Raw genomic sequence first — 26,056 nt, 5'->3', positions numbered from 1 at the left:
GAAAATGTGGAATTAATTTTGAAGGGCCAGTTTCTGAGAATTTTTCTTCTGAGCTTCTCCTAATCAAGGAAAACAGTTACAACTATTTTTCCTTCTCCTGGGAAATAACTGTCAAAATCCCCAAGGCCTAGAGAAGGGATATTTGGGTCTCACTCAGATCTTGTCAGAGGAGGCAATGGCACCCCACTCCAGTACTCTTCCCTGGAAAATCCCATGGACGGAGGAGCCTGGAAGGCTACAGTCCATGGGGTCTCTGAGGGTGTCACACACGTGACACCATCTCCTAAGAATCTGCTGCTTCAGTACCGGGCCACTCCCTTAACCTTCTGTGAATGTCTGGGATCATTCAGACCACGAATAGATATGGACAATTTACTCTTCTTCGTAGCACAACTGAGCAAGACTGCTTAGCAGTAGAGGGGATCCGGGCCCCGGTATTATTTGGTTACAACATGCAGTCTGGCTGTAAACTCAGGTAAGAGAGTAACTTGCTTCTGTTGGATCCTATTTTCATTGATCAAAAAAACACAAAAACATTCTTACTCTTCCCATTGTTTTCACTGTGTTCTCCCACTGTACCTATATATGTAATCTTTATTGGAGTATAGTTAATTTACAATGTTGTGTTAGTTTCAGGTATACAGCAAAGTGAGTCATTATACATATATCCCAACTTTTTAATTTTCCCATATAGGTCATTACAGAGTATTGATTAGAATTCCCTGTGCTATACAGTAGGTCCTTGTTAGTTATCTAGCCCTTCTCATTTTAATCAAAACTCTGCATCAGCGGACAAGCTCATTAGCATATTATTAGTGGGTAGCAGCAATAGTAACAATAATTTATTTTACAATGATGCGGTTTCTGGTTTTCTAATTTTAATTCTCATAACCATAAACTATTTGTCATGATTCAAAGGAAAATTGTTAAAACCCTTTTTGCTTATCAGATATGGCAGAGTAAAAATATCAAGGCTTTGTATGTTTTATCTTTTTATTGTCAAACATAATGTAAAATGTTGAACAGCTCTGTGTGGCTTGTTCTAAAGACAGCACTTCTTAACCTTCATTTTCCCTATCCCAGAATCCCAGAGGCAATCACTTTCAACTCTTATGGTTGAGTTTTTGAAAATTTGTCCCCAAATTTTTAAATAACCCATATATAATGCTGCTTCTTCATTTTTCTGGTTTTATGACTTTTGTTTTTATTTTTTTATTCAGGTATAAAGTTGATTTATAGTGTTTCAGGTGTAAAGCAAAGTTATTCAGTTATATTCTTTTTAGATTCTTTTCCATTATAGGTTATTATCAGAGAAGGCAATGGCACCCCTACTCTAGTACTCTTGCCTGGACGGTGGAGCCTGGTAGGCTGCAGTTCATGGTATCGCTAAGAGTCAGACACAACTGAGCGACTTCACTTTCACTTTCCACTTTCATGCATTGGAGAAGGCAGTGGCAGCCCACTCCAGTGTTCTTGCCTGGAGAATCCCAGGGATGGGGGAGCCTGGTGGGCTGCCATCTCTGGGGGTTGCACAGAGTCAGACACGACTGAAGCGACCTAGCAGCAGCAGCTGCAACAGCAAATCCTTGTTTATTTTCTTATGACTATTTATTTGAGTTCCCACTATGGGAGATGAAGATTTGGCTCTTTCTCTTTTGGTCCCCTACCCCACAAGCGACTTGCTTCCCATCCTTATATCTCCCCAGGGTATCTACATCATTATTTTGGTTAGACCAGAATTCACCATTTACATTATTCTGATCGTGTTAGATTAGCATTTCTGAAAGGAGGTTCTGTGGGGATACATTTCTATAATGTCAGCAGGGGTAAGTCTGTGGTTTAATATTTTGGGAAACACCAAATTAAAGTTCAAAACATGATTCCTTACTAAGTAAGCACTTCTCAGAGTCTTTAGTAATGTCAGTGTACTTCAACGGGGACATGGGTATGTAATATTTCTCAAGTGTTTGGCCATGGAACCCTTCTTATACAGAGCTTCTCCATGGAATATAGTTTGGGAAACTTTGTTTTGGATTCATCTCCCTGGCTAACCAAAATTTCACAAAGTGAGAGACACTTTAACTTCAAATAATCCCCTTTTTGGAGAGTGAGAAAAGAAACTAGAGAGAATATGTGTATTATTGAGGAATGTAAAAATTAAAAAAAAAAACACTGCAGGTACAGTATTCTGTAATCAGAGATATTATGGGTACTAACACTGTTCTTGATGAAAGTGATAGAGGAGAGTGAAAAAGTTGGCTTAAAGCTCAACATTCAGAAAACTAAGATCATGGCATCTGGTCCCATCACTGCATGGCAAATAGATGGGGAAACAGTGGAAACAGTGTCAGACTTTATTTTTGAGGGCTCCAAAATCACTGCAGATGGTGATTGCAGCCATGAAATTAAAGGATGCCTACTCCTTGGAAGGAAAGTTATGACCAACCTAGATAGCATATTGAAAAGCAGAGATATTACTTTGCCAATAAAGGTCCGTCTAGTCAAGGCTATGGTTTTTCCAGTGGTCATGTATGGATGTGAGAGTTGGACTGTGATGAAAGCTGAGCACCGAAGAATTGATGCTTTTGAACTGTGGTGTTGGAGAAGACTCTTGAGAGTCCCTTGGACTGCAAGGAGATCCAACCAGTCCATCCTAAAGGAGATCAGTCCTGGGTGTTCACTGGAAGGACTGATGTTGAAGCTGAAACTCCAATACTTTGGCTACCTCATGTGAAGAGTTGACTCATTGGAAAAGACCCTGATGCTGGGAGGGATTGGGGGCAGGAGGAGAAGGGGACGACCGAGGATGAGATGGCTGGATGGCATCACTGACTCAATGGACATGAGTTTGAGTGAACTCTGGGAGTTGGTGATGGACAGGGAGGCCTGGCGTGCTGTGATTCATGAGGTCGCAAAGAGTGAGACACGACTGAGCGACTGAACTGAACACTGTATTAAAGTGAGGTATTTGGCAGATGTAACATAAAGATGTCTAATACCTGAGACAGATGCCCTTGTTTATTATTTTTAGTACTTTTTTGTGCTAGAGAAATGTCATAATTACACGACCTTGACATTTATTAAGAAAAGACTGTAGGTTTGAACAATCACCTCATTTGACCTCATTCTTCTTCCCAAAAGACTGACCAAAGCTCTCACATGTCAGCTGTTGGCGCAGAAGATGAAGAGCCTGCTAAAGGGTCAGGGCTTCCCAGACTATGTGGCCCCTTTTGGAAATTCCCAGGCCCAGGATGTGCTGGACTGGGTGCCCGTCTATTTCATCACCCAGACGTCACATGTGAAGGTAAAGGGGGAGAAGCTGAAGGCCACTTGCTAGTGGTCTCCAGCGTGCACCTGCCCCTCTCTGTGGGGAGACGGAGGCAGGGGGCACCTGTTAAGAGGGTGAGTGGCTGTGGGTGGGAGTTTGGACTTTGTTATCAGATGGACCTGGATCTTGAATACTGATTTTGCCCCTAGTTAGCAGTGATTCAGCCAGCGATCTTACCGGTTTGAGCCTCTTTTTCCTCATAGCTGTATTACTGCCCTCAGGGCTTGTTGAGAGTTAAAATCGGGTAATATTAATGGTGCCTAGTGGTCTCTCTATAAATGGGGACCACTACCAGTCACCATCCTGTTCCTTGTTGGTGTTATGCAAGGTTTCTCTAGGTATCATGATATGATAGGTGAAGTGTTAGGACTGTTTCAGTAAGACTTCTTCCCATCTGCAGAGCTGTCCTATCCATTGTTCCCTGGTCTATAAAAGCACTCCACCCATGAGAGCTTTCAATTCTAAAGTTCCCAGAAGAGTTTAATGGAAATTGACATCCTACAAATAGGTTCCAGATCACATGTGGTTCTCCTGCCCACCTTTTTCTTTTGTCTCAGCAGTCAGAGTGTGGGCTGGCCCCGTCAGCGGAGGCGTGCTCTCCATCTTTATCCTTTAATTGCCCGGCTTTTTCATGTCACCGTTTCTTCAGGCCTCTCATTATCTGCTTAGCACATTTATAGCATGGGGACAATGGGGTGAGGACTAGCTCACTAGCTCCAATCCCACCATCCCCACTGAGTCCCCAGCAGAGACCCATGTTTACTCAGTCCCTGCGGTTCAGCTAAGTCTTGGCTCAGCTCTGCTGCCTCAGTGAACCAGGCAGTTTGCTCCCAGCTTCTTGCAGATGGTTTAAGATGTCCAGTTGTTAACTTCTGCCTCAGAAGGGAAGACACAAGTTGTGGCGGGAGAGGCAGCAGCATGGATGCAAGCACTGTCGGGGTCTGTGCCAGTCGGGAGCTTAGAGGGCCCAGAGCAGGTTTCATCCCAGCCTCTAGGCAGAGCCAACACGAGGGCATCTGCTGGGCTCAGTTGACACCAGCTGCGCGTTGCATCTTCTAATGACAGGATATTCTCAAGGATTTTTGAGCCTGCAAATTTCTTAAGAGACAGTGCTAAGCCAAGGCATTCCACCCTTGCCTTTTCAGCCGGCACCAGATTTAGCAGGTATGCTAGCTTTGCATGCCCCAAAGAAATGTATTTTAAAAAACTTTTCATTGTGGAAAAATTTCACACATACATAGATAAAAAGTAGAATACTCCAGTGGAATTCCATCTCCTTATCAGGCAGCTTTAACACATTTGCCAACTGAAGAAACTGTAAAGACAGGAAAGAGGTCTGGAAGGCCCCCTTCACATGTTCCCCGTAGGGCTGAGCAAACAAAGATCCTGGGGCAGAGGTCTCAGGCCCAGCCCCCAGTGTCCAGGCCTGCACTGGGCAGTTCCATTGTGGCACCAGTGCCCTTGACTATGAGTGAGAGTTAACTTCTTTGAAAACTTAAGACAGCGCCTGTATACCCCGATGTAACATCTTAATTGCCAACCAGTGAAATCAGATAAGTGAAAAGGAAGGACTTGAATTTCCTCTAAGTACATTTTAACATGATATGCAGTCAGGTTTAATTTCTGACTTAATAATACTATATTCCCTTTCCTCCTCCCCCCATGCCAACTCCTTTCCTAAACAATCTCTGAGGTAGATGTAAATGGGTGGGTGCAGTTAGACCTGTCGGCCCTGGAGGGTCCATAGTTGGGGGTACAACTCCCAGGTAATGCTGGTCTCTTTAGAAACAGGAAGGGCTGGAAGAATTATGCTTTAGGTGTTAAAATTTTTTTGGAGCATTGAGTACTTTTAAAATACATGCTGCTTCTAAGTTGTTTTTATCTGAACTTCGAGAGTCTATTCATTCTCTTGTTCAGAACATTTTGTAATATGGGAAACATTTTATAATTAAAACTCTGAACTGCAGATTAAGTTTGACTTAAGGTTGTATAATACTCAAATTGATTAATGGCATATTATTGTACAGGAATCCTGCCAGCTCCCAGTGGCTTTGACGGTAGAAGTGAAGTGGACTAAATACGGATCCTTATTGAACCCACAGGCCAAAATAGTCAATGTAACTGCAAATCTAATTTCATCTTCCTTTCCTGAGGTAGGCCTAATTTTAAAGATACAAGACTCAAGGCCAGACAAAACTCAATTGTGATAGGTGAAATTTATTATTTTGTAAAAAATAATTAAAATTTAAACAATCTGGATTCTTAGAACAATCTAGCAGTCATCGTTTACTTAGAGGAAAAGCCTCCACTGAACAAAATGGTTTTGTTCACATTTGCATTCTTGTTTAGATTTGATCTTTAAAATTCTTGTCAGAATTGAGTTATGCATGACATCAGTGTGTGAGGGACAACCTGAGTGAAAACTGTCTCTCTCCTCTGAGTTACTGACTGATGAGCCCTCCATGTACCTATCAGATTCATGAACTGACAGCTATTGGGTGAGGAAGGGCATGGAAGCTTGTCCCATCTTTGTTATCCTGATAGCACACTGGAGGGCAGGGCTTGCATTACTCTGATTTTGTATTACAGACCAACTCAGGAAATGAAAGGACGATTCTTATTTCCACTGCGGTTACTTTTGTGGATGTGTCTGCCCCTGCAGAGGCAGGCTTCAGAGCTCGGCCAACCATCAACGCCAGGCTGCCCTTTAATTTCTTCTTCCCATTTGTTTGATGTAAGTCGTTAAATAAGGAAACTACACCGTATCTGCAGAATTCAGCACGTGTGGGGCCCACGGTCCCTTGGAGACATTCCACTTTATTATAACCCTTGAGATTGCCCCCAGACCAGCACACTTCCTTTCCACTCACTTCCCTCCTCTCGTCTCCCTTCGGGAATGTCCTTCTAGTTGGTCTGACATTAGAAGGGGGCATCATCTGGTCTTAGCCAGTTCCAGTACTCTCAACACATAGGTCATATGTGGAAACCAAGTTGCACCTTTGAGAAGACACGAGGACAGACCTTCAAGTAGTGCAGGCGTTGAGGGTTTATCCAGTTTATTCATCCCCTGCTTTAAATGTGAGTTATTTTTAAAATATTATTTTTCATTCAGGTTTTCTTCCTTTTCAGGTCCTGCTGAAATGTGTACAAAAATAGAAAATTGTTTAAAATCATGCGAGTAGAGGACAAGGCCTCACAAGGGGATCTTCCCCCAAATGTCATGTTAATTACAGTGGCATCTTGGGTCTAATTGCCACTTCTGTACCAGGCACCGGAGCTAGCTTGCTCTCCAGTTAGTGGGCTGGTCTGGGATGCCACCAAGTGATTCCCAGCAGTTGAAGCTGGAAGGATCTAGTAGGAGGGCCCGAGGGAAGGAGAGAGTTTATTTTATACATTAATTGTACAGTAACTGAGGAAAATGTTGTCAGGTGGCAGAACTAGGTGGAGCCAGCTAAAAGCTGGAGGATGCAGAGGAGGGGGCTGGGTACTCGAGAATGGCCTCCTTGGGGGAAATTGTGGTTAGCTATTTAGAACAGCTTGGACATGTAAAAGACTTCTAGAAAGTGCTGATAGCTAAGATAGCTTTCTTTTTTGTTTTTCAGAGTGCTCATATGAAAGGATGTACTGATCCCTCAATATACATGTGAAAAGTGAAAACTGTACGTTTGATGAGATTAAATTTTATATACAACTAGTAATTGTCCAGCTTGTTCATTTTCAAGCAAGAGTAAAGTGTTCCAACATGAGAAAAAATATAGTTTATGATACATTTGTTACACAGTGTGGGGTGGGACATTCTCAGTCACACCAAGGAAGAAATAGAGCCTGTAAAAGGCTGTGTCCCCCAGGATCCGAGCCGGCAGCAGTGAGGCAAAGCCATCAAACCAGAGCTCTCCCCAACATGGCCCCAGAGGGGCGGCTGTCTTCCTTGTCACAAGCCCATGAGGCAGGTCTTCCCTTTGAGCTGGAGAAGGTGTGCGTCTAATTCACCTCCCCGAGAAGTCCATGCTGTCTCAATAGCTTGTTAAGTCTCTCAATTTCTTGTTCCTGTTATTACAAAAGCAGACAAATAACCAAATTTACCTTCTGAGCCTCCCCAGGCACATACTGGGCCACAGAGCTGAATGAAAACCACACTCCTCATGGAAATCACTTAGTCGGGGCCCAATAGTGACAGCAGAGAGGAGAGACACTAGAGGAGGGGGTTTCCTGACGAACCTGCAGCGGTGGAGGTAGTGCCTGAGCTGAATCTGAAAGGACAAGGAAGCCTGACCCAGGGAAGGCGGGGCTCTGGGCTAACGGCCCCACGAGAGCAGAGGCCTGGCTGGGAGAGAACAATCTGTAAACAGACGGTGTTTTCCCAAGCGCCTTCTTACCTTCTCAGAGCAGCTGAATTCAAGGTGCTGTATCTTGGTGGCCAGTTGTATGTTTATCTGTTTTAACCTTAACAGTTGCCGTTCTGAACGTGTCTTAACCGAGATAATTATCCCTGAAAAATAATGGTGAGGGTCTCCATGATACCAGTTTCTGATTTAACCACCTGGGAAAAAACCCTGTATTCCTTATAAATGTATACAGTTGGGAAGAGCAGTGACAAGTAAAACAATCATGGCTTAAAGGCATCATAACTAGGAGGGTCAGGTTTTTCATTTCTGAGCTACTCAGTACCCAGCTGAGACATACTTCTTCAGCTTGCCTGGTGTGAAAAATCCTTAAAAATAATCACTGACCAGATGAGGGTTAAGCTCCTTAAGGGACCTTGTTCATAACAGTTCTGCTACTTAGCAGCAGTTGCTCAGGAGGCACTAAGTACAAGTCTGGAAATGCTCAAGCTTGGGGTTGTCACTCTCCCCACTTTCTGCCTCCAGGGCTATGGCCAGTTTAGTTGTCAGGCACTAACCTGAACCCTGGTTGGGGCAGGGCACCCTGATGCCCACACCACAGTGGGGACAGAGCTCCCCAATGCCCACACCACAGGGGGCACAGAGCTTCCCCGATGCCCACACCACAGGGGGGACAGAGCTCCCCGATGCCCACACCACAGTGGGGACAGAGCTCCCTGATGCCCACACCACAGTGGGGATGAGGCCTTAAAGCCTGTGCTGCAGTGGGGCTATTCTGCCCCCTTCCAAGTGTGAGTGACCGAGTCTGGACCATCACCCATGTATGTGGTGCCCACTAGGCCTGGAAGCAGCCATTCGTGGTTCACAGTGTTCCTGGCTGTCCCACCGAGTCTGGTTTAGCCTATGTTCAGTCATGCTGAAATCTGATAGCAGTGTAATAATGGGCAGTAGCTAGTCCTCCTACACCTCGCAGCCATTTTTTTTTTAAAGACAAAATGAACACTTTTCATAACTGTGAATGTGAAGAGTGCTGGGTAGTAGCTGGTTCACGAGTCATTTATAGCCTGTCAGAGTCTAGCTACCTCACATAACCTTTGCACACAGTATGTTTCTGTCCAAAAAAAATCAGTCAGCATAAGCATCTTCCACATTATCCGAAAAACTTCCTTTATCTCCTTTGACAGAACCCAAATAAATGTTCTTAATAGGCTTTACTCTAAATCACTAGATCTGAACTGGCAGGTTCCAAAGCCCACGTGCCCGACAGAGCCGCTGCACAGGCCCTTACCCTGCTGGGTGGCACCCAACACAGAAGGTGCCTTGGGACTCACTGCGCCTGGCAGGGGACAAGCCTGCCTCCAGCAGGCCTCACTGTTGCTCACTTGGTCTCCTGACAACCACCCACAGCCCATCGGCTTGGGCCCTAGTCCAGGGATTCCCAAACCTGCTGGACACCAATCACCTGGGAGTGCTTCACGAACAGACACCCCGCCTGGGCTCCTCCACACCAGACTTGCCACTTAGAGCGCTGAGAGTGATTCTGACGCGGCAGGTCCACAGACGGGCATTCACTAACAGCTGAACCACTGACCAGTCACTGAGTCCACATCAAATCACAACACAAACAGCTGCTCTGAAACAGGCTCCCCACACCAGCAGGGAGTGTGTAAGGAACAGGACCTGTGCCTAAAATCCGAGAAAGTGGTGTTTCCCCCAGCGTGTTCTCCAGAGCCAGAGTCTACAGCAGGCTGACAGGTGTTATTTCCTCCCAGTGTCAACTTGGAAAACAACTACGGTTCTCAGAGCCTTCATCGTGCTCGCTCGTGTTGTGATTTTCTCCAAGCCAGCAGAATCTAATGTACAGTGTTTCTCAGCTTCCTTGCTCCCTTCCCTGATGGCTTCCCTCCCAGGGTGGGATGGGGTTTGATAAAACACTCTTCAGGAAACACCTCGTGAGAAACAAAAGTACTTTGGCAACAGATCAGGGATTGGTCTATAACCCTTTTTATTAACATTTTCATTAATCATGAAAATAGAGCCTAAAGGAGAAGGGCCCTTCCTCTCAGAGCACATGTGCTGGTGTCAATTTGTAACCACAGAGGTGGCAGTGGGACACCAGAGCAGACCGTTTCATGTTTCTCTTGGCTGCCAGGAGAAGGACCGGGGGCTCTGCGCCCCTTCCAGGCTCTACCCACTGTCCCACCCCCCAACCCCAGCTCCCCGGCTCAGGCATGCAGGGGACATACCATTGATGATCCGGGCTACCCGCCACAGCCGGAGCAGGATCAGCAGTCCCAGAGCCTCGAATTCATGCTCCCGGAACAGGAGGACGATGTCGAGGATGAAGGAAATGACCACCACGATGGCGTCCAGGATCTCAAACTTGTGGTGAAAGAACTCCAAGCGGAAGACCAATATTTTAAAGAAAATCTCCGTCATGAAAAAGGTCAGTATAGCAAGGCTCATATAGTGGAACACCTGAAGGGGACAAGGAGACACATGAGTGTAGACACAGGCTGATCACGGGCTGAGCTGGTTCACACGGATGAGCCAGCTTTGAATGTACCTGCCCAGTCACCAGAGAGAATCCATTCCCTTCACCAATCCCGCATTCCTGCCAGCACCACGCACTGGTTTCAGGCTCCAACTGTAGCTGGGAACAGCAGAGACATTGCTCCCTGCAGGGCAATGAGGCAATGGCAGAACTGAAAACATCCACCATGCCCTTTGGCCCAGCGGCTACGCTGTTGGGAATTTATCATACAGTTAAGTTCACACGGGCACAAAGACAGTAAGGATATTTACTGCAGCACTATTTGCAGAACAGACGATTTTCTTCATTGTTTGTAGAACAACAGAAATGTTCTGTGGGGCCATGGGAAACCTTAAAAAAGAACGGCTAGCTTTGCCATTTAGAGCTAAGATAGCGCCTGGCAGAAGAGATGAGGGCGCAGCGGAAGTTGTTTGTCAAAACTTTTGATTGGCTCTCTTGATTTCCAGCACGTGGACAGCACGTGATCACCATAGACTCCTGTTATAATGAAGAGCATGATGACTTGACCTTTAATGTGATTGGTGCAACTATGGTATATTAAGATTTGACCTTTAATGTGATTGGTGCAACTATGGCATATTACAATTTGACCTTTAACGTGATTGGTGCAACTATGGAAATTCCCTCCCCAAATCCCCCTTGCTTGCCTATATAAACCAAGAGTTTGCGGCAATAAAGTAGAACTGCTTAGACAAACCGTGTGGTGTGTGATTGTCTGTCGCTCGCTGAGGGGCTGGGTTGGCGGACAGCAAGCTCACATCTCCTCGGGACCCCTCAGCTTTGCTGAGGGAAGTTCCACTGCGTCTCTCTGCGGAGCGACCCCCGCAATGTTCATTAGACTAGGGTCCTTTTAAAAGCATTTCGGTACCTCCTCGTGGAGTACTACACAGTTGTTCAAAAGACCAAGGCTAATCCATAAGTATTTACTAGAAATGATCACCAAGGTGGATGATAAATGAAGAGAGTTCCCAGATCTAGATTTATAAATACTAGTCTTCACTAAAATAACCATTTCCATTCTGGGGCAGGGAAAATATGAAGAGAGCTGAGACATCATCCTGGCCCAAAGAGGCTCATAGTGACCAAATCTGGGACCATTTGAAACTGAACACTGAAAAGAATGACTGTGTTCTTGTGATACACACTAAGAAAGGCAACGCCAAAGAATGCTCAAACTACCGCACGACTGCAGTCATCTCACACGCTAGTAGAGTAATGCTCAAAATTCTCCAAGACAGGCTTCAACAGTACATGAACTGCGAATTTCCAGATGATCAAGCTGGATCTAGAAATGGCAGAGGAACCAGAGATCAAATTGCCAAACATCCATTGGACCATTGAAAAAGCATGAAAGTTCCAGAAAAACATCTACTTCTGCTTTATTGACTATGCTAAAGCCTTTGACTGTGTGGATCACAACAAACTGTGGAAAATTCTTAAAGAGATGGGAATACAAGACCACCTGACCTGCCTCCTGAGATATCTGTATTCAGGTCAAGAGGCAATAGTTAGAACCTGACATGGAACAACAGACTGGTTCCAGATAGGAAAAGGAGTACATCAAGGCTGTATATTGTCACCCTGCTTATTCAACTTATATGCAGAGTGCATCATACGAAATGCCAGGCTGGATGAAGCACAAGCTGGAATCAAGATTGCCGGGAGAAATATCAGTAACCTCAGATATGCAGATGTTACCACCTTTACAGCAGAAAGCGAAGAACTAAAGAGCCTCTTGATGACAGTGAAAGAGAAGAGTGAAAAAGTTGGCTTAAAGCTCAACATTCAGAAAACAAAGATTATGGCATCCGGTCCTACTACTTCATGGCAAATAGATGGGGAAACAATGGAAACAGTGGCAGACTTTATTTTGGGGGGCTCCAAAATCACTGCAGATGGTGACTGTGGCCATGAAATTAAAAGACACTTGCTCCTTGGAAGAAAAGCTATGACCAACCTAGACAGCATACTAAAAAGCAGAGACATTACTTTGCCAACAAAGACCTATCTCGTCAAAGCTATGGTTTTTCCAGTAGTCATGTAGGGATGTGAGAGTTGGACTATAAAGAAATTTGAATGCCAGAGAATTGATGCTTTTGAACTGTGGTGTTGGAGAAGACTCTTGAGAGTCCCTTGGACTGCAAGGAGATCCAACCAGTCCACCCTAAAGGAGATCAGTCCTGAGTATTCACTGGAAGGACTGATGCTGCAGCTGAAACTCCCAATATTTTGGCCACCTGATGCAAAAAGTTGACTTCATAAGGCCCTGATGCTGGGAAAGGTTGAAGGCAGGAGGAGAAGGGGACAACAGAGGATGAGATGGTTGGATGGCATCACTGACTCAATGGACAGAGTTTGAGTAAACTCTGGGAGTTGGTGATGGATAGGGAAGCCTGGCGTGCTGCAGTCCATGGGGTTGCAGAGTCAGACAACATTGAGCAACTGAACTGAACTGATAAAAGGATACTGATTAGTCAATGTAGAAGGAAAGGCATTATTAGAAATCACTGGTTTGCAAGCCAGTGTGTTCACAGACTCACACAATGATCACCAGTGGATGCCAACTGGGGAAGAAGTCTGTATGACATAAAAATGTCTCCATGTGGATTATTTACGACTGCAAAGGGAAAAGTGCCCCTGGACAGTGCCACAGCTCAGCGTTTACAACCTGAACCAAGTGACCAGACTAGTAGTGGGTCCCTGGCCCAAGCGGCCGTGAGATTTAAAAATAGAGAAAAAATAGTCCACCCTTGAAGAACTCTTGCTTTTTAAGCCTCTTGACCTAACCTGTGTTATACAGGAAACAGAATAAAGGAATAGGGTGGTTCAGATGGTAAAGAATCCACCTGCAATGCGGGAGACCTGGGTTTGATCCCTGGGTTGGGAAGATCCCCTGGAGAAGGAAAAGGCTACCCACTCCAGTATTCTGGCCTGGAGAATTCCATGGACTGTATTGTCCTTGGGGCACAAAGAGCTGGACACAACTGAGTGAATTTAACTTTAAAAGAGCTCAAATATAATGTCAGAAATCAAGTTTGGGGAAAAAAAGCACTATGAAAGAGGAAATTTCAATGAAAACTGGTTATTAGATATTATGGAATTATAATTTTAGGTATAATAATGCTATTATGGTTCCATAGGAGAAAAACCTCATTCTTAGGCATTGTTGAAGTACTCAGCGATGAAGTGTCATGATGTCTGACTTTCAAATGGTCAAAAATATATGGGCATGCTTGTGGGTATGTATATAAAGAAAGCAAATACAGAAAAATGTATGTTTGCCATTTTTCATAATAAAAAGTAAAGAAAAAAGGCACAAGACAGTGAGCATAGGTGGTAAGTTACTGATTCTATTAAACAGTAGAGGGAGAAAAGATTACCCATCTACGGGAGGACTCAAGTGTCACAGAAGAGAACGTTAACGACTGCCTTGGTCAAAGGGGCCACGAGTAGGAAGGAGGTTTAATGTTTTCTTCCTGCCCTTTTGCCAGTTGAAAAGACACTTATGCACAGTCCACTGAATTTTTTTTCAAAGGGTGTGGGGAGATGTTTTTTAGCCCCTGGCCTCCTCCCAGTTACTGGTGATAGGGTCACAGAATGCACCCACTGCCCTCTGGATGACTGTCCGGGATGGGCCAGGCAGTAACTGTGAATCAGGGAATGAATGGTGGGCATGTCCCCCCAGTGGCTCCAGTACAGGGACCACGTCAGCATGTTGACAGGAGGACAAACAGCCCGTCCTCCTCTGGGGAATGGGAAGGAATCATTCTCCTGGTTTGAGAATCAGTGACAGACTCCAGCTCAGTGTCTTGGACAGCTCAGGATGCAAGCCTGCAAGCCATCAAGTGACCTGAGGTCTCCTGCTTGTAGGGAACTCATATCTACAACTGGGAAAGGAAGACGTGCTCTGCTCTTTGACTGAAAGCACCCCATCAAACTACTCTCAGAGAAGCCCTGGTTGATTCTCTGTGGGTGCTGCCCCCTCCGCCCAGCCTCAGTGCAGGTAACGAGAGTGAACCATGTTAAAGGGCTGTGGACACACTACCCTGGGGGCATAGTTATTCTTGTCGGGCTGGATGATCCTCAGGTCCAGAACAAGCTCGGCAAGCACCAGGAGGGCGTCCAGGACGACCAGGCAGATGATGATAACCTGTGGGCCAACGCAAGAAGCAAGAAACCATGAGACCTAAACAGGGACCTTCCTTCCATCTCTAAGGGCTGTTAACACCTGGAGGTCAAGGATGGGAGGCCAGTTGCCCACAGCAGCTCCAGCACCTCACAGGAGGCCTGCTGGGGGCTGGCTCCTCTCACAGGAGCCCGTCCTTCTAGCCCGGGGCCGTGCCTGTCCTCCTAAAGCCTCCGTGCAGCTCACTGACTGAACCTCGGTCACCACTGGTCTTTCTCTTAACTTGGAAGTTCACTGCTTCTCAGTATCTCTTGAACCAAACTGCTAATGCCTAGATGGCAAAAAATGAGTAGTAATTTTTTTAAAAGCTTTTGTGTTTCTAGTTCTGGGAATTGCTCTTGCCAGGGCTCAATAAATAAAACATCCAACCTCAGAGACCCAAGCTGTGGGAGGATCCCTAGGGACGCCTCCTCCAGGCAGCTGGGTTAGGGTGACGTCCACTGTGCCTGTCAAACAGCTTCAGACTGGAGACCTGAGGTGCCCACCCCAACCCCATGTGCTCACTGTGGGGGAGGGGGCAGGGAGTTCTGGGTGTCCTGGGAAACAGAGGAGCTGCTGAGGGAAAGACAGTCTCATGGGATTTGTGACCTGCTGGAGCGGGGAGCTGAGGGAGGGGGGACCAGGGTGAAGTGAGTGGGTGGTCTCACCGATGGCGGTGCGGGTGGTCATGGTGACGGAGGCAGTGATGATGGTGAATCGGATAGTGAAGGTGGAGGTGGAGGTGATGGCCTCTGGGAAGACCACAGGGATGAGGTGGGAGTGGTGGAAGTGGCAGCAACAGGAGGAACCCCAGGGTTGGGGGCTCCTCTTCTTTCCCTTGACACTTGTGTGACCTCTTTCTTCCCCTGAACATACTGGACTGTCACTTACTTCCCCGGGGGCCTTGCCTCTTACACTGTCAGGCAGATAGATCTTGACCTCTGAGAATTAGTCTGCCGTTATCTTGGCAGTTTCTGCAGTTTCAGGTCGCAATTGAACCAGTTCAGGCCTATAAAGAATGGACTATTAAACTTTTTTTTTTTTTTACCATTTTGACCTGTAACAATTATGTCACTAATTAAAGTATTTGATGACATGGTTTACTGCTGAAAATTGTATGGCAAAGTGCTCTGTAATGAGATATTCACACAAATCCGAATTCAGTAGCTTAATGAAGACTCAAGCCTCAGACAGCATCTTTCCTTCTTTCCTCCCTCCCTCCCTCCCTCTTTGGTTTCATGTTGGAGGTAAAGGGATCTAAGAGCTTATCTAGTCTAGAAGCAAGGCACAGAGATACTAAAAACAGACTGGATACTCAGCCGTAAAAAGGAATGAAGCACTGACGGACGCTACAGTGTGGATGAACCTAGAAAGCATGATGCCAAGTGAGAGAAGCCAAACACAAAAGATCGCATACATGGTAGGGTTCCATTTACATGAAATGCTCGGTACAGGCAGAAGGTAGATTAGGGTTTGTTGGGGACTGGGGGTTACTGGGTACTGGGTCTCTTTGGGGGTGATGGAAGTGTTCTGGAACTAGATAGTGGTGATGGCTGCACAACATCATGAATGTACTAAATAAATGCTACTGAATTATCCACTTTGCAATGATTAATTTGATCATAAAATTATTTAATTAATTTTAATTTCACCTCAGGTTTAAAAAGTGTTCGAGAGACAGACCCAAGGTCACAAAACTACAGTGCCTGGGTCCCAACCCCGGACTCTATGAACTGACCCCTAAGGCTCTGAATCCACCAGTTCACAAGGCAGGACAAGTTCTGAGGGGACCCACATCACAAGTGAAAAGGCTGAGAACTCAGGGAAGTGGGTTAATTCCAAATCCTCACTGGAAGACAGCCATCCCTAGCAGCAGCACCCAGAGGTGCAGGGTGTAGCGGGCTGTGGGGCAGCCAGTCCTGAGCCGGCTCCCCTGTTAGCCTGGACCTTGGGTACAGCTCTCAGCTCTGCTGTGCCTTGGCGTTAACTCTAACAAGCTTCAGTGTCCTGCCGGGGGAGATGGGACTTTGCTGCATTTTCCACCCCGACTGACAATGGCAGCATCGAGTGAGATAAAGTGTGAGGTGCGCTCAGCAGACGGCCTGGCCACGGTCAGCAGGTGATAAAAGTGAGGCTCCTCCCGGCCTTCCTGGCCATGCTCCCCTGCCTGTCTGTGCCTACCACAGAGGCCTGACTCACCCCAAGTTCTCTCCTTTGGTTAGTTGTGCCATCCTGTGAGAAGTGACAACAGTCAACTATATATCATGTCACCTTGGTCACCTCAAACCATGGGAACAGGTGGAAACTGCACCCAAGAGAGGGGATTCCAGAATCTTCTTGCATGCGGATTCTATCTGCAGAGATCAAACCCTTGAATCCTTACTCCCTACCCCGAGGTAGCCTCCCTGCTTCCACTCTGGGCTCCTCTCCAAACTGCTCATGTCGCTGCCTCCCCACCGCACACTTGGACTCTGATGGCTGCCCACTGCTGGTGGGTGGACTTCCAGAGCCTCCGTTCCCACTACTGGATACGCACAAGGCTCATGGACCCTTCTCAATTCCTGCAATGCTGAAGACTCTTTCCTCCCTCAGGCCCTTTGCAAACACGGCCCCTCTGCCTGGGAAGCACCTCCCTTCCCATCCAGAGACCTCACTCCTGCCCAGCCTCGTGGTGTCAGGTGAAGTATCACCTGCTCTGCCTCACATCCTCGATCGGGTCTCCCCAACCCCGAGGATCTCTCAGAGCCACCCCCCTCTGTTTCCCTGACGAGGGCTTCCCTCCACTTGTATCCAGCATCTGTCTGATTTCTGGAATGCCCATCTCTCCACGGAGCATCCATCCTCTGCAAGTGAGGGCAGGGATGTGTCCACTACGCTCACCGCCGTGACCCTGGTGCATAGCAGAAGCTAAAAAGTGACTGTTGAGTGAATGAATAAACACCTCTCCTATGCTTTTCCCCAGAGCCACGTGGCCTGGGGGGCCCAGTCAGGAGAGGGGGGACCTCCCCAGGGCTCCTCTTGCAGCTGGGAGGAAGCTGGCTCCTTCCTTCTGCTCCTGAAATTGAGGGTTTGGGATTTCAACCCCAACAACATAATACCACGTTTCCTCTTCTGTCAGAGCTACAGAGGAAAGTGCTGAGCTGCCAGGAGTGCTTGGTTGCCTGCTTTGTAAGTCACACAAGAGTGGGAAAAAAAAAAAAAGACCAAAATAATTCCTTCTCTTTTACTCTGGAACAAAGTCAGTGATGGGAGAGGCAAGGGCTGCTTCTCTCTACTTTCAGAAGGGGCACCAGCTCCAGGGAGGAGCTGGGTTATCATGGCTGAAGGGGGGTAACCTGCAGCAGGGGCCCTCAAAGAGTTCCATTCTGGGAACTGACAGACTGGGCTGACAAGGAGCCTCCCGCTTTCTGCTGGGTCTCAGAACATGCTTCCAGACACCTGCTCACCCACGCTGGGGTGGCGGGATGGGGTTCAGACAGGGCTGGCCAGACTCCACTCACGTTGGGACTGACCCTGAACCCTGTAGGAAGTCCTATTCCTTCTGCTACTCTTTGAAGCCTGTGTCTCCCTCTCAGGGTCTCCCCATAACCACACCTAGAGATTGGTGGTGGGTTGGTTACGCCAGGCAGATATTTTCAGCATCACTTCAGAAAAGTAGAGACTGCGCCCACCCCCCAATTTATCCTTTCATTTCCTTTGTGTGTGTAGGGGGTAAATTTTGCATAACTTAACATTTAACATTGCAAAACTTAACATTTTCACTCCTTTACAGTTGGCATAAAGTTCACAGGCCTTAAGTACATTCACAAGGTTGTTCAACCATTACTGTATCTAGTTCTAGAACATTTTCGTTATCTCAACCGGAAACTACATCCACTGAGCGGTCACTCCCCCCTCCATTCCCTCTACTCTGCTGTCTCTGCGGATGTATGCATTCGAGACATTGCACGTGAATGGAATTGCGAGACACGTGGCCTTCTGTGTCGGCTTCTTCCACTTAGGATTGTGTTGTCAAGGGGCATCCACACTACAGCACACGTCAATGCTCCATTCCTCTCTGCAGCTGAGTAGGGATGGAGCACTTTTGTTTAATGGATTCATCAGGTGATGAATTTTTAATTGACTTTTGGATTAGGACTTACTCTGCCCCTGACATCAGGGGACCTGCCCTGCACAGGATCCGTGCTGGGTAGGCATCTGCGGGGTGAAGGAACTGGTGACAGAGATGGGCCCCTACCTGACCTCGTGACTTGGGGCTGATGTTTCTGCCCCACCCAAGGCATTTTGGGCCTCTGCCCACCTACCTGAAACCTGTGGGCGCTGAAGAGCTTCCTCAAAGTGGTCCTGAAGTCTAGGCGGGGCCTGGGCACAGGGGCCGGGGCCGGGGTGGGGTCAGTGGCTCTGCCCTCCTCGGCCGAGGCTGAGGCGGCAGTGGGCGGCGGCTGCTCTTCCTCCTCCTCCTCCTCCTCATTCTCCCACTTCTTGTAGTTGATGTTCCAGGCGTGGTAGTCGTCCCCGACGACGGTGAAGTGTTTCAAGAATTTGCTCATCCTCTCGGCGGGAGCCACCCTGGCCCTGCGGGTGACTGCCTGAAGAAAGGGGGACAGACAGCGAGTGCTCAGGCAGCCTGTCCGTCAGTCTCCGGGGGAGCAGAGCCCCCGCTAGGCCGGGCCCCGGGGTGAAGACGGTCCGGCGCTCAGAGCACCCTGCGAGTGCAGACCGTGAGGTCACAGTGGTTTTTCGTGCATTTATTTTTGCAATCCAGGGTCTCAGCACCGGTGAGGCAACAGGAAACCCCAGACTCCGTCAGGCCTGCCACTGGTCTGGTTGGCAGTAACCAACAGGAGAGGTACTGCCGCCCAGTCGCAAAACACCCACCGCAGGCCCGCATGTAAATACCGGAAGACCCAATAGCAGCCCCTGGCGCAGAGACATCACAACCTAAAAACCCAGAGGTGAGAGTTGGCAGGACAGGGGGAGGGCAAAGGCAGAAGTAAAAGTGCCCAGAGTTTCATACAAAAGCGAAGCCACCCTCGCCACTGATCGGTCCTAGAAAGGTCTGGGCAGCAAGTGGATTTTTCCTAAGTTCAGCCAGGGCTGTTTTGAATAATTATAGACAGTTGTTTAAAAGACCGATGACTTCAAAGTGAAAAAGCAAATAAGATTCCCACTCCTTTACCCAACTTACCCTCCCAGACATCAAACGTTTTCTAAAGTTCAATAATGAAAACTTTCAGGTATGGCTAAGAGAAGAGGCAATATGATCAGAATAACAGGAAAAGAGAGCCCCAAACAGACCCAGCTCACTGTGAGAACCTGGATGTGATGGCAATGCCAGTCCAGATCAGTGAGAAAACACTGGCAAGGTTAGGACATTTGTCTTTTCCAACAAGGGGGAAAAAAATCCTACCTCATGCCACACAGAGAATAAATTTCATTTGTATTAACCTATATAAATGCATTTAAAAGTCTAAAAACAAAATACAGACAAGTATCTTTATGACCTCAGTACTGTGAAGGATTGGTTAAATAAGACAAAAAACACAAAATAAATCAACAGACCTGACTCAGGAAAGCTCAAAATGTTTGTTTCTCACCTGTACAAAGTAAGACACATCACAGACTGGGAGTAAATATTTGCAATGCATTTAATAGACAAAGATTTTAGTATCCAGAATATAGAAAGAAATCTTACCCAAAAAAGACAACTCCATGGAAAACTAGTTAATGGATATTACCTGTCAGGTCACGTGAGAGGAAACCCAGATAGCCAAGACACTCAATCAACTTCACTAATATTTAGGAAAAGGTGAATTGAAGTAACAATCACACACCTTTTCATTCCTTAGATTGGCAAGAATTTTAAAATCTCCAATAGCAAACAGTGAATATGTAAAGCAATGGGGGTCTCTCGAACCCTGAAGGTAGGAACAGACACTGGCACCACTATTTTTCCAAGCAATCTGGTACTGTTTTGTCAAGTTGAAATTATACTAGTTAATGATCTAGTAATCCCACCCCTAGATAGGTTTCAAAGAGAAACTCGCCCACATGTACTCAAATCAGTGACATGTTCAAGAACGTTCACTGCAAATGTTCACCTAAATGGTAGGAGATAGAGAAGTGAGTTTTCTCTATTCACGTGATGGAATTTTATACAGCAGTTAAAATGAATGAACCATGTCTCTGTGTATCACTGATGACATCCATGTGTACCCCCTCAGCAGTACTGAACACAGAAAGATCACTCCCTTTCTTCAAAAAACATCCTTCATTGGCTTCTCCAATCCCACTTTCTGAGTTTCCTGCTACCTCAATGGCTACCAAATACTACCATGTATTGTTTTTGGAATGTGTGAAAATGTGAGCATAAATATACAAAAGAATGACATTTCTGCTTCTGACCAATGACACAGTAACTGGTATAAACAACTATACCAGTTAGAGCAACTGCCATAAAAGTAACTATACCAGTTAGAGTACCTGCCATAAGACTAGATAAAATTTAACTCTAAAACTGGGTAAAATGTATGAAATTTACTGTGATCCTTGAAAGAAGAGAAACAAATAAGATGAGCCCCACAGTCACTCTAGCCTTCTGCCTGGAGGTACTTTTTGGACTGTGGAGACAAAGATTATAGTTCAGGGTTATTGAACTTTACTTCCTCAGGAATTTGCATGACAAGGTACCAGAGAAAAGGAAGCAGTGCAGAGAGAAAACACTCTAAATATTGGACTTAGGCTGAGTCCTAAACGTCACATGTGCAGAGCAAGACTCCATGAAACAGGGCAAAATGTAACTTTCAGGAAAAAACAAAACATAAAAAAACTCATGGAACTGTGAGCTGAATAACTACCAGAGAGTTACATAGGTCTGGGTTGGGAGATCTGTGAGTTCCAAACAGCAAGAGTAGAGAGATCTTCTTGAATACTCTTGAGTATTCACTAGAAATTCCAGAAAAGCCATGCCTTATATATAGACCTAATCTAGCCCTCCAGTCAGGGCTACCTTAGACCTGTCCCAACTAAGCTTAAAAATAAGGCTTTTTAAAAGACCATGCTTATCTCTAAGTAAATTAACTGCCTCTTGAAACAAAACTCAGTACTCTATTGAAGAAGACAGCAAAATACTCTCAACAACATTCATCATGTCCAACATATAATAAAAAATTACCAGACAGATAAATAAGCAGGAAAACGTGGTCATAAACCAATAAAACATCAGCTTATCAGCTCAAAAGGGATGGAGATAATGAAATTGGCCAACAAAGATTTGAAAATAGTTAATTATAAATATGTTCAAGGATTTCAAGGAAAACATGAACTTAATGAGGGAACAAATGGAGAATCTCAAAAGAAAAAAGGAAACTATAAAAAATCCAAATGGATACTCTAGAATTGAAAAACACATACATGAAATGAAAAATCACTGGATGGGCTTAATAGCTGATTAGATGCTGCAGAAGAGAAGATCAGGGAACTTAAAGATAAAAAACTGAAACTATCCAGTGGAAGCAAGAAGAGAAAAGAGGCTAGGGCTAAAAAAAAAAAAGAACAGAGCTTCAGGGACATTAAGTTCCTGATATACATGTCCCTGGAGTACCAAAAGGAGAAGAGAGGGAAAATATTTGGAGAAATAACACCTGGAAAAAATCTCCAGACTTAATGGAAAAATACAAACATACAGGTCCAAGATTCTGAGTCCCCAGAGTACCACGTGATACCTGACCTAGAGCAGAAGCTCATCAAGTGCCTGTTGGTGGAAGGCCCTGGTGCCTCCAATTGCTGGGCTCTCAAGGTTGGCCAAGGACCAGGCCCACAGCCAACCTGAATCTTTCTGGGTGGTGAGTGGCCATGATCCCCTCCACCAAAACACTTCATCTGACAGATAGAAACCTCTTGCACTAATTCTCATCATGGTGGGACCTCAGGGTGTGCTACAAAAACCACATTCATATTTTATACAGAAAACTTTTTTTGAAACTTTGCATCTAATAACGAAGCAACTTTCAGTAATTTGGAATGAAAATATGGCACCCAGCAGAGCAGAAGACAACTCTAGTTTTAAGTCAAAAATCCGTCATGCCAGAAGCAGCAAAGTTCCAGAAAAGACAAAGATCATGAAAACATTGTGAGCCTCGGCAACTTCACCACCCACCCTGGACTCTCAGCTCTCAGCACCCGCCTACCCCCCACCTTGCCCAGGCAGATGGAAGGACTGACTCAGTGAGTTGTGGGGACCACCAGCCTTAGTGCCTGGCCAGGAGCAGACCCTCTGTAAGCACCCGCTGGTATTATTATTCCTCAATAACAGACACTCTCACCTCCACTCCCTCGACTTCTTCATCACCTGTGGATATCTCGGTTCACTGGTTACTGGGCCCAAACGGTCTGCCTCTGCAGCCCCATGTGTTTAGTCACATGGACTGAAAGATTCCTTTTCTGGCTGAAGCTAGATTTAGTTGCTTCTATCATGTGCAATCTGGAGAATCTAGACCAGTGGAGTCCCTGGCCCTGAACTGTCCCCACTGCTCCTGCATTACCCCTTGCCGTCCCAGTATATTCTGGCCCTGCTCTCTCTGGGGTCACTTTTCAGTATCAAAGCCCACAACTGTGGTTCCCACCTGGACTGGGCTGTATCCTCTCACAGTGTGGACTTTCTGTTTGACAATCTTGCCTCCTCATGATTTTTCTCCCATCTCTGGCTGCTCTTCCTGTACCGTGTCCCTGCCCCCACGCCACCGCAAGTCCTCGATCCCCGACCCTGAGCTTGCCCTGGTACAGGGCGATTCCCCTCTTTGGTGGTCTCTGCACATCTGTGTTCTCAAGGCTGCTCAGGTGCCAATCAGTCTCCAGTCTGCCGTCTGATATCCTGCCAAGTCGTTAGTCTGCTGTGATCCAAACTGAACTAATTTTTTTTCTTTCCCCCCAAATTCACTTCTGCTTCCACAATGGCCTAGGTCATGGAGTCACATCCGCCCCGCCGCTCAAGTCCACAGCTAAAGATCACTCTCTCCATCAGGCCTGTCGATCTAACCTCCTGAACACCATTTCTGCTGCACCTTGTCTTCTTCTCTCTCCTACCCCCTCACCTCTTTTGGGGACACTTGCACCAACCTCCTGATTTGGCCTCTCACCTCTGACCCTTTCTCCACCCAGTGGTGGCCAGGTCACCTTTCTCCAATGCTGGGCTGGCTGCGTCCCCGCCCTTGCCTATCTCCCTCCCCTGCTTCCCATTACTTTCAGTCCCTCCACCCTCACCCCCTGCCAGCTGCTGCCTTCAGGACCAGGTCAAAGCTCTCTTGGTCCCTTCCCCAGCCTCCACCACACTCCAGTTACACTAAACGCACTGTGGTTCTGGAATAAACCACTCTCTTGCTTCCAGAACTTCACATGACCTGCAAGCCACCCCCCTACACCCTGCCTGGAATACCCACCCTCTGCCTCACCCTAGTTCTTTTTCACATTTTATAGAATCAATTTTACCTCCCTTGGGAGGACTTCCTTAACTGCCACATGTTGGGTGAGGGTCCTTCCTCTACTTCCCCATCAAGCCACTAACGAACACTGTGACATCTCAAGGTTGTCTCCGGCACTAGTCTGTGAACCCCGGGAGGGCAGATGTTGTTCCTCCCTCAGTCACAGGGAGGGGCTCAATATTTAATAAACGATTTAACAACAAAACCGCAGGAGCTACCCATCAAAGGTAATTGCCTACTTCTCGTTTAGACATGACAGGTATTATACCAGAAAAATTACTACCTGGGAGAGAGGAGGACAAACAAACAAACAAAAAAACAGATCTACAATTGATGTGGAAGAAAGTGTTCTTGTGAATGTCTATTTTTCAGACTCTGAAGCTGTCATCTGTAGGAGGGGGAAAGTCCCTATTTCATGGTCATCCAGCAATCACTGAAATAGGTACTTTTTAAGAAACTCATCTGACTGCTGATTCCCAGGGCCAAATGTCTGCTAAGTCCCCATTTCCCCATTCCCTCTCAGAGCCTACTTTTGGGGACTTCATTTGCTTATTAATAAACACGTGTGTGCATGCATGCTAAATCACTTCAGCTGTGGTCTGACTCTTTGTGACCCTATAGACTGCAGTCTGCCAGGTTCCTCTGTCCATGGTATTCTCCAGGCAAGAATACTGGAGTGGGTTGCCATGCCCACCTCCAGGGGATGCTTCTGATCCAGGAATCCAACCCACATCTCTTATGTCTCCTGCACTGGCAAATGAGTTTTTTTTTTTACCAATAATGTCACCTGGGAAGCCTCATTAATCAACACTCCCACCTCCAAACAAGACACAAGAGCAGCAACATCTATTATTGCTGATTGTTTATAATTTGTTATAACAGCACACTGGTAAGTTCCTTAAATGCACTATTTCATTTTAATTCCTAACAACTCTCTGAGGTCAAAGTCATCATTTTGGGTCTGGGTGAAAAAGGTGATATGTCCAAAGTCACACACTCAGAAAACGGCAGAACCAGGACTTGCCCTTGGGCTGGGCTGTATCACCCGGAGGCCCCCATGTTACAAGACACGGCTGAGAAAAGGCCAGGCAGGCTGTGACCAGACATCTGCTGGCTAGGAGGGTGCAGTGGGTTGAAACGCAGCTGTCCCAAATCCATGTCTACCTGAAACCTCAGAATGTCACCTTGCTTAGAATACAAGCCTTTGCAGATGTCAAGATCTTGCTGGGAATTCCCTGGAGGTCCCAGTGGTTAGGACCCCTGGCTCTCATGGCCAAGTGCCTGGGCTTCAATCATTGGTCAGGGAACTAAGATCCCACAAAGTGCACAGTGCAGTAAAAAAAAAAAAATCTTGACATAAAACCATGCTGGATTTAGGATGGACCTTAATCCAGTGACTGGTGTCCTTATAAGAAAAAGAGGGGGGACTTCCCTGGTGGTCCAGTGGCTAAGACTCTGCACTCCCAATGTAGCGGGCCCACGTCTGATCCCTGGTTGGGGAACTGGACCCCATATGCTGCAACTAGAGAGTGACATGCTGCAACTAAGACTCGGCACAGGCAAATAAATAAATAAATATTTAAAAGAAAAGAAAAGGAGGGAACACTTGGAGGAGAAGGCCATGGGAGGATGGAGGCAGAGACTGGAGCGACGCATCTGGAGACCAAGGAGTGCCAGAAACCACCAGAAGCTACGCTTCCTGGGTGGCGCTAGTGGTAAAGAGCCTGCCTGCCGATGCAGGAGACTAGGAGACTCGGGTTCAATCCCTGGGTCAGGAAGGCCCCTGGAGGAGGGCATGGCAACCCACTCCAGTACTCTTGCCTGGAGAATCCCATGGACAGAGGAGCCTGGTGGGCTACAGTCCATAGGGTTGCAGAGTCGGACACGACTGAAGCAACTTAGCACGCTCGCACCAGAAGCTAGGAGAAATGGAGCCGACCCTCCCTCTGAGCCTCCAGAGGAACTGAGCTGGCCAAGCCCCTGATTTTAGAACTCTGACCTTGAGGACTGAGAGAATAAATTTGTTTTTTTAAGCCATCTGGTTTGTGGTCATTTGTTATGGCAACCCCAGGAAGCTAAGACAGAGCGGGTGTACTTGAGTCAGCTCAAGGGTGCCACAGATCAAGTGCTCTCTCTCCCCCTTTATATTCATGGGCCACACACCGGTCCCACACCCCTGGGATGAAG

General features: G+C 46.6%; 2 protein-coding genes across 7 annotated transcripts in view; one reads left to right on the top strand and one right to left on the bottom strand.

The window, feature by feature from the left end:
- TCTN1 (tectonic family member 1) overlaps positions 1-7,022 on the top strand; it is a 30,853-nt gene extending 23,831 nt beyond the window's left edge. The window contains exons 11-15 of one of the 3 annotated variants that reach the window (XM_005691442.3): positions 335-475; positions 3,142-3,304; positions 5,356-5,481; positions 5,918-6,062; positions 6,931-7,022. In XM_005691442.3, the coding sequence (XP_005691499.2) occupies positions 335-475; positions 3,142-3,304; positions 5,356-5,481; positions 5,918-6,061 (574 nt within the window). In that variant the 3' untranslated portion in view covers position 6,062; positions 6,931-7,022. The other 2 variants (XM_013970663.2, XM_018061257.1) reach the window with 2 other exon arrangements.
- The window catches only part of HVCN1 (hydrogen voltage gated channel 1), a 31,843-nt gene continuing 12,845 nt past the window's right edge, over positions 7,059-26,056 (bottom strand). For all 4 annotated transcript variants that reach the window (XM_018061261.1, XM_005691440.3, XM_018061258.1 and 1 more), the window contains 5 exons: positions 18,695-18,979; positions 14,271-14,375; positions 9,918-10,149; positions 7,705-7,817; positions 7,059-7,375 (listed from right to left, as the gene is read on the bottom strand). In XM_018061261.1, the coding sequence (XP_017916750.1) occupies positions 7,310-7,375; positions 7,705-7,817; positions 9,918-10,149; positions 14,271-14,375; positions 18,695-18,940 (762 nt within the window). In that variant the 5' untranslated portion in view covers positions 18,941-18,979 and the 3' untranslated portion in view covers positions 7,059-7,309. The remainder of the gene's footprint in view (positions 7,376-7,704; positions 7,818-9,917; positions 10,150-14,270; positions 14,376-18,694; positions 18,980-26,056) is intronic.

This window comes from Capra hircus, chromosome 17 (assembly GCF_001704415.2).
Source record: "Capra hircus breed San Clemente chromosome 17, ASM170441v1, whole genome shotgun sequence".
NCBI classification, from domain to species: domain Eukaryota; kingdom Metazoa; phylum Chordata; class Mammalia; order Artiodactyla; family Bovidae; genus Capra; species Capra hircus.
Note: the sequence above shows the minus strand (reverse complement) of the source record. Positions and strands in the feature narration are given on the sequence as shown.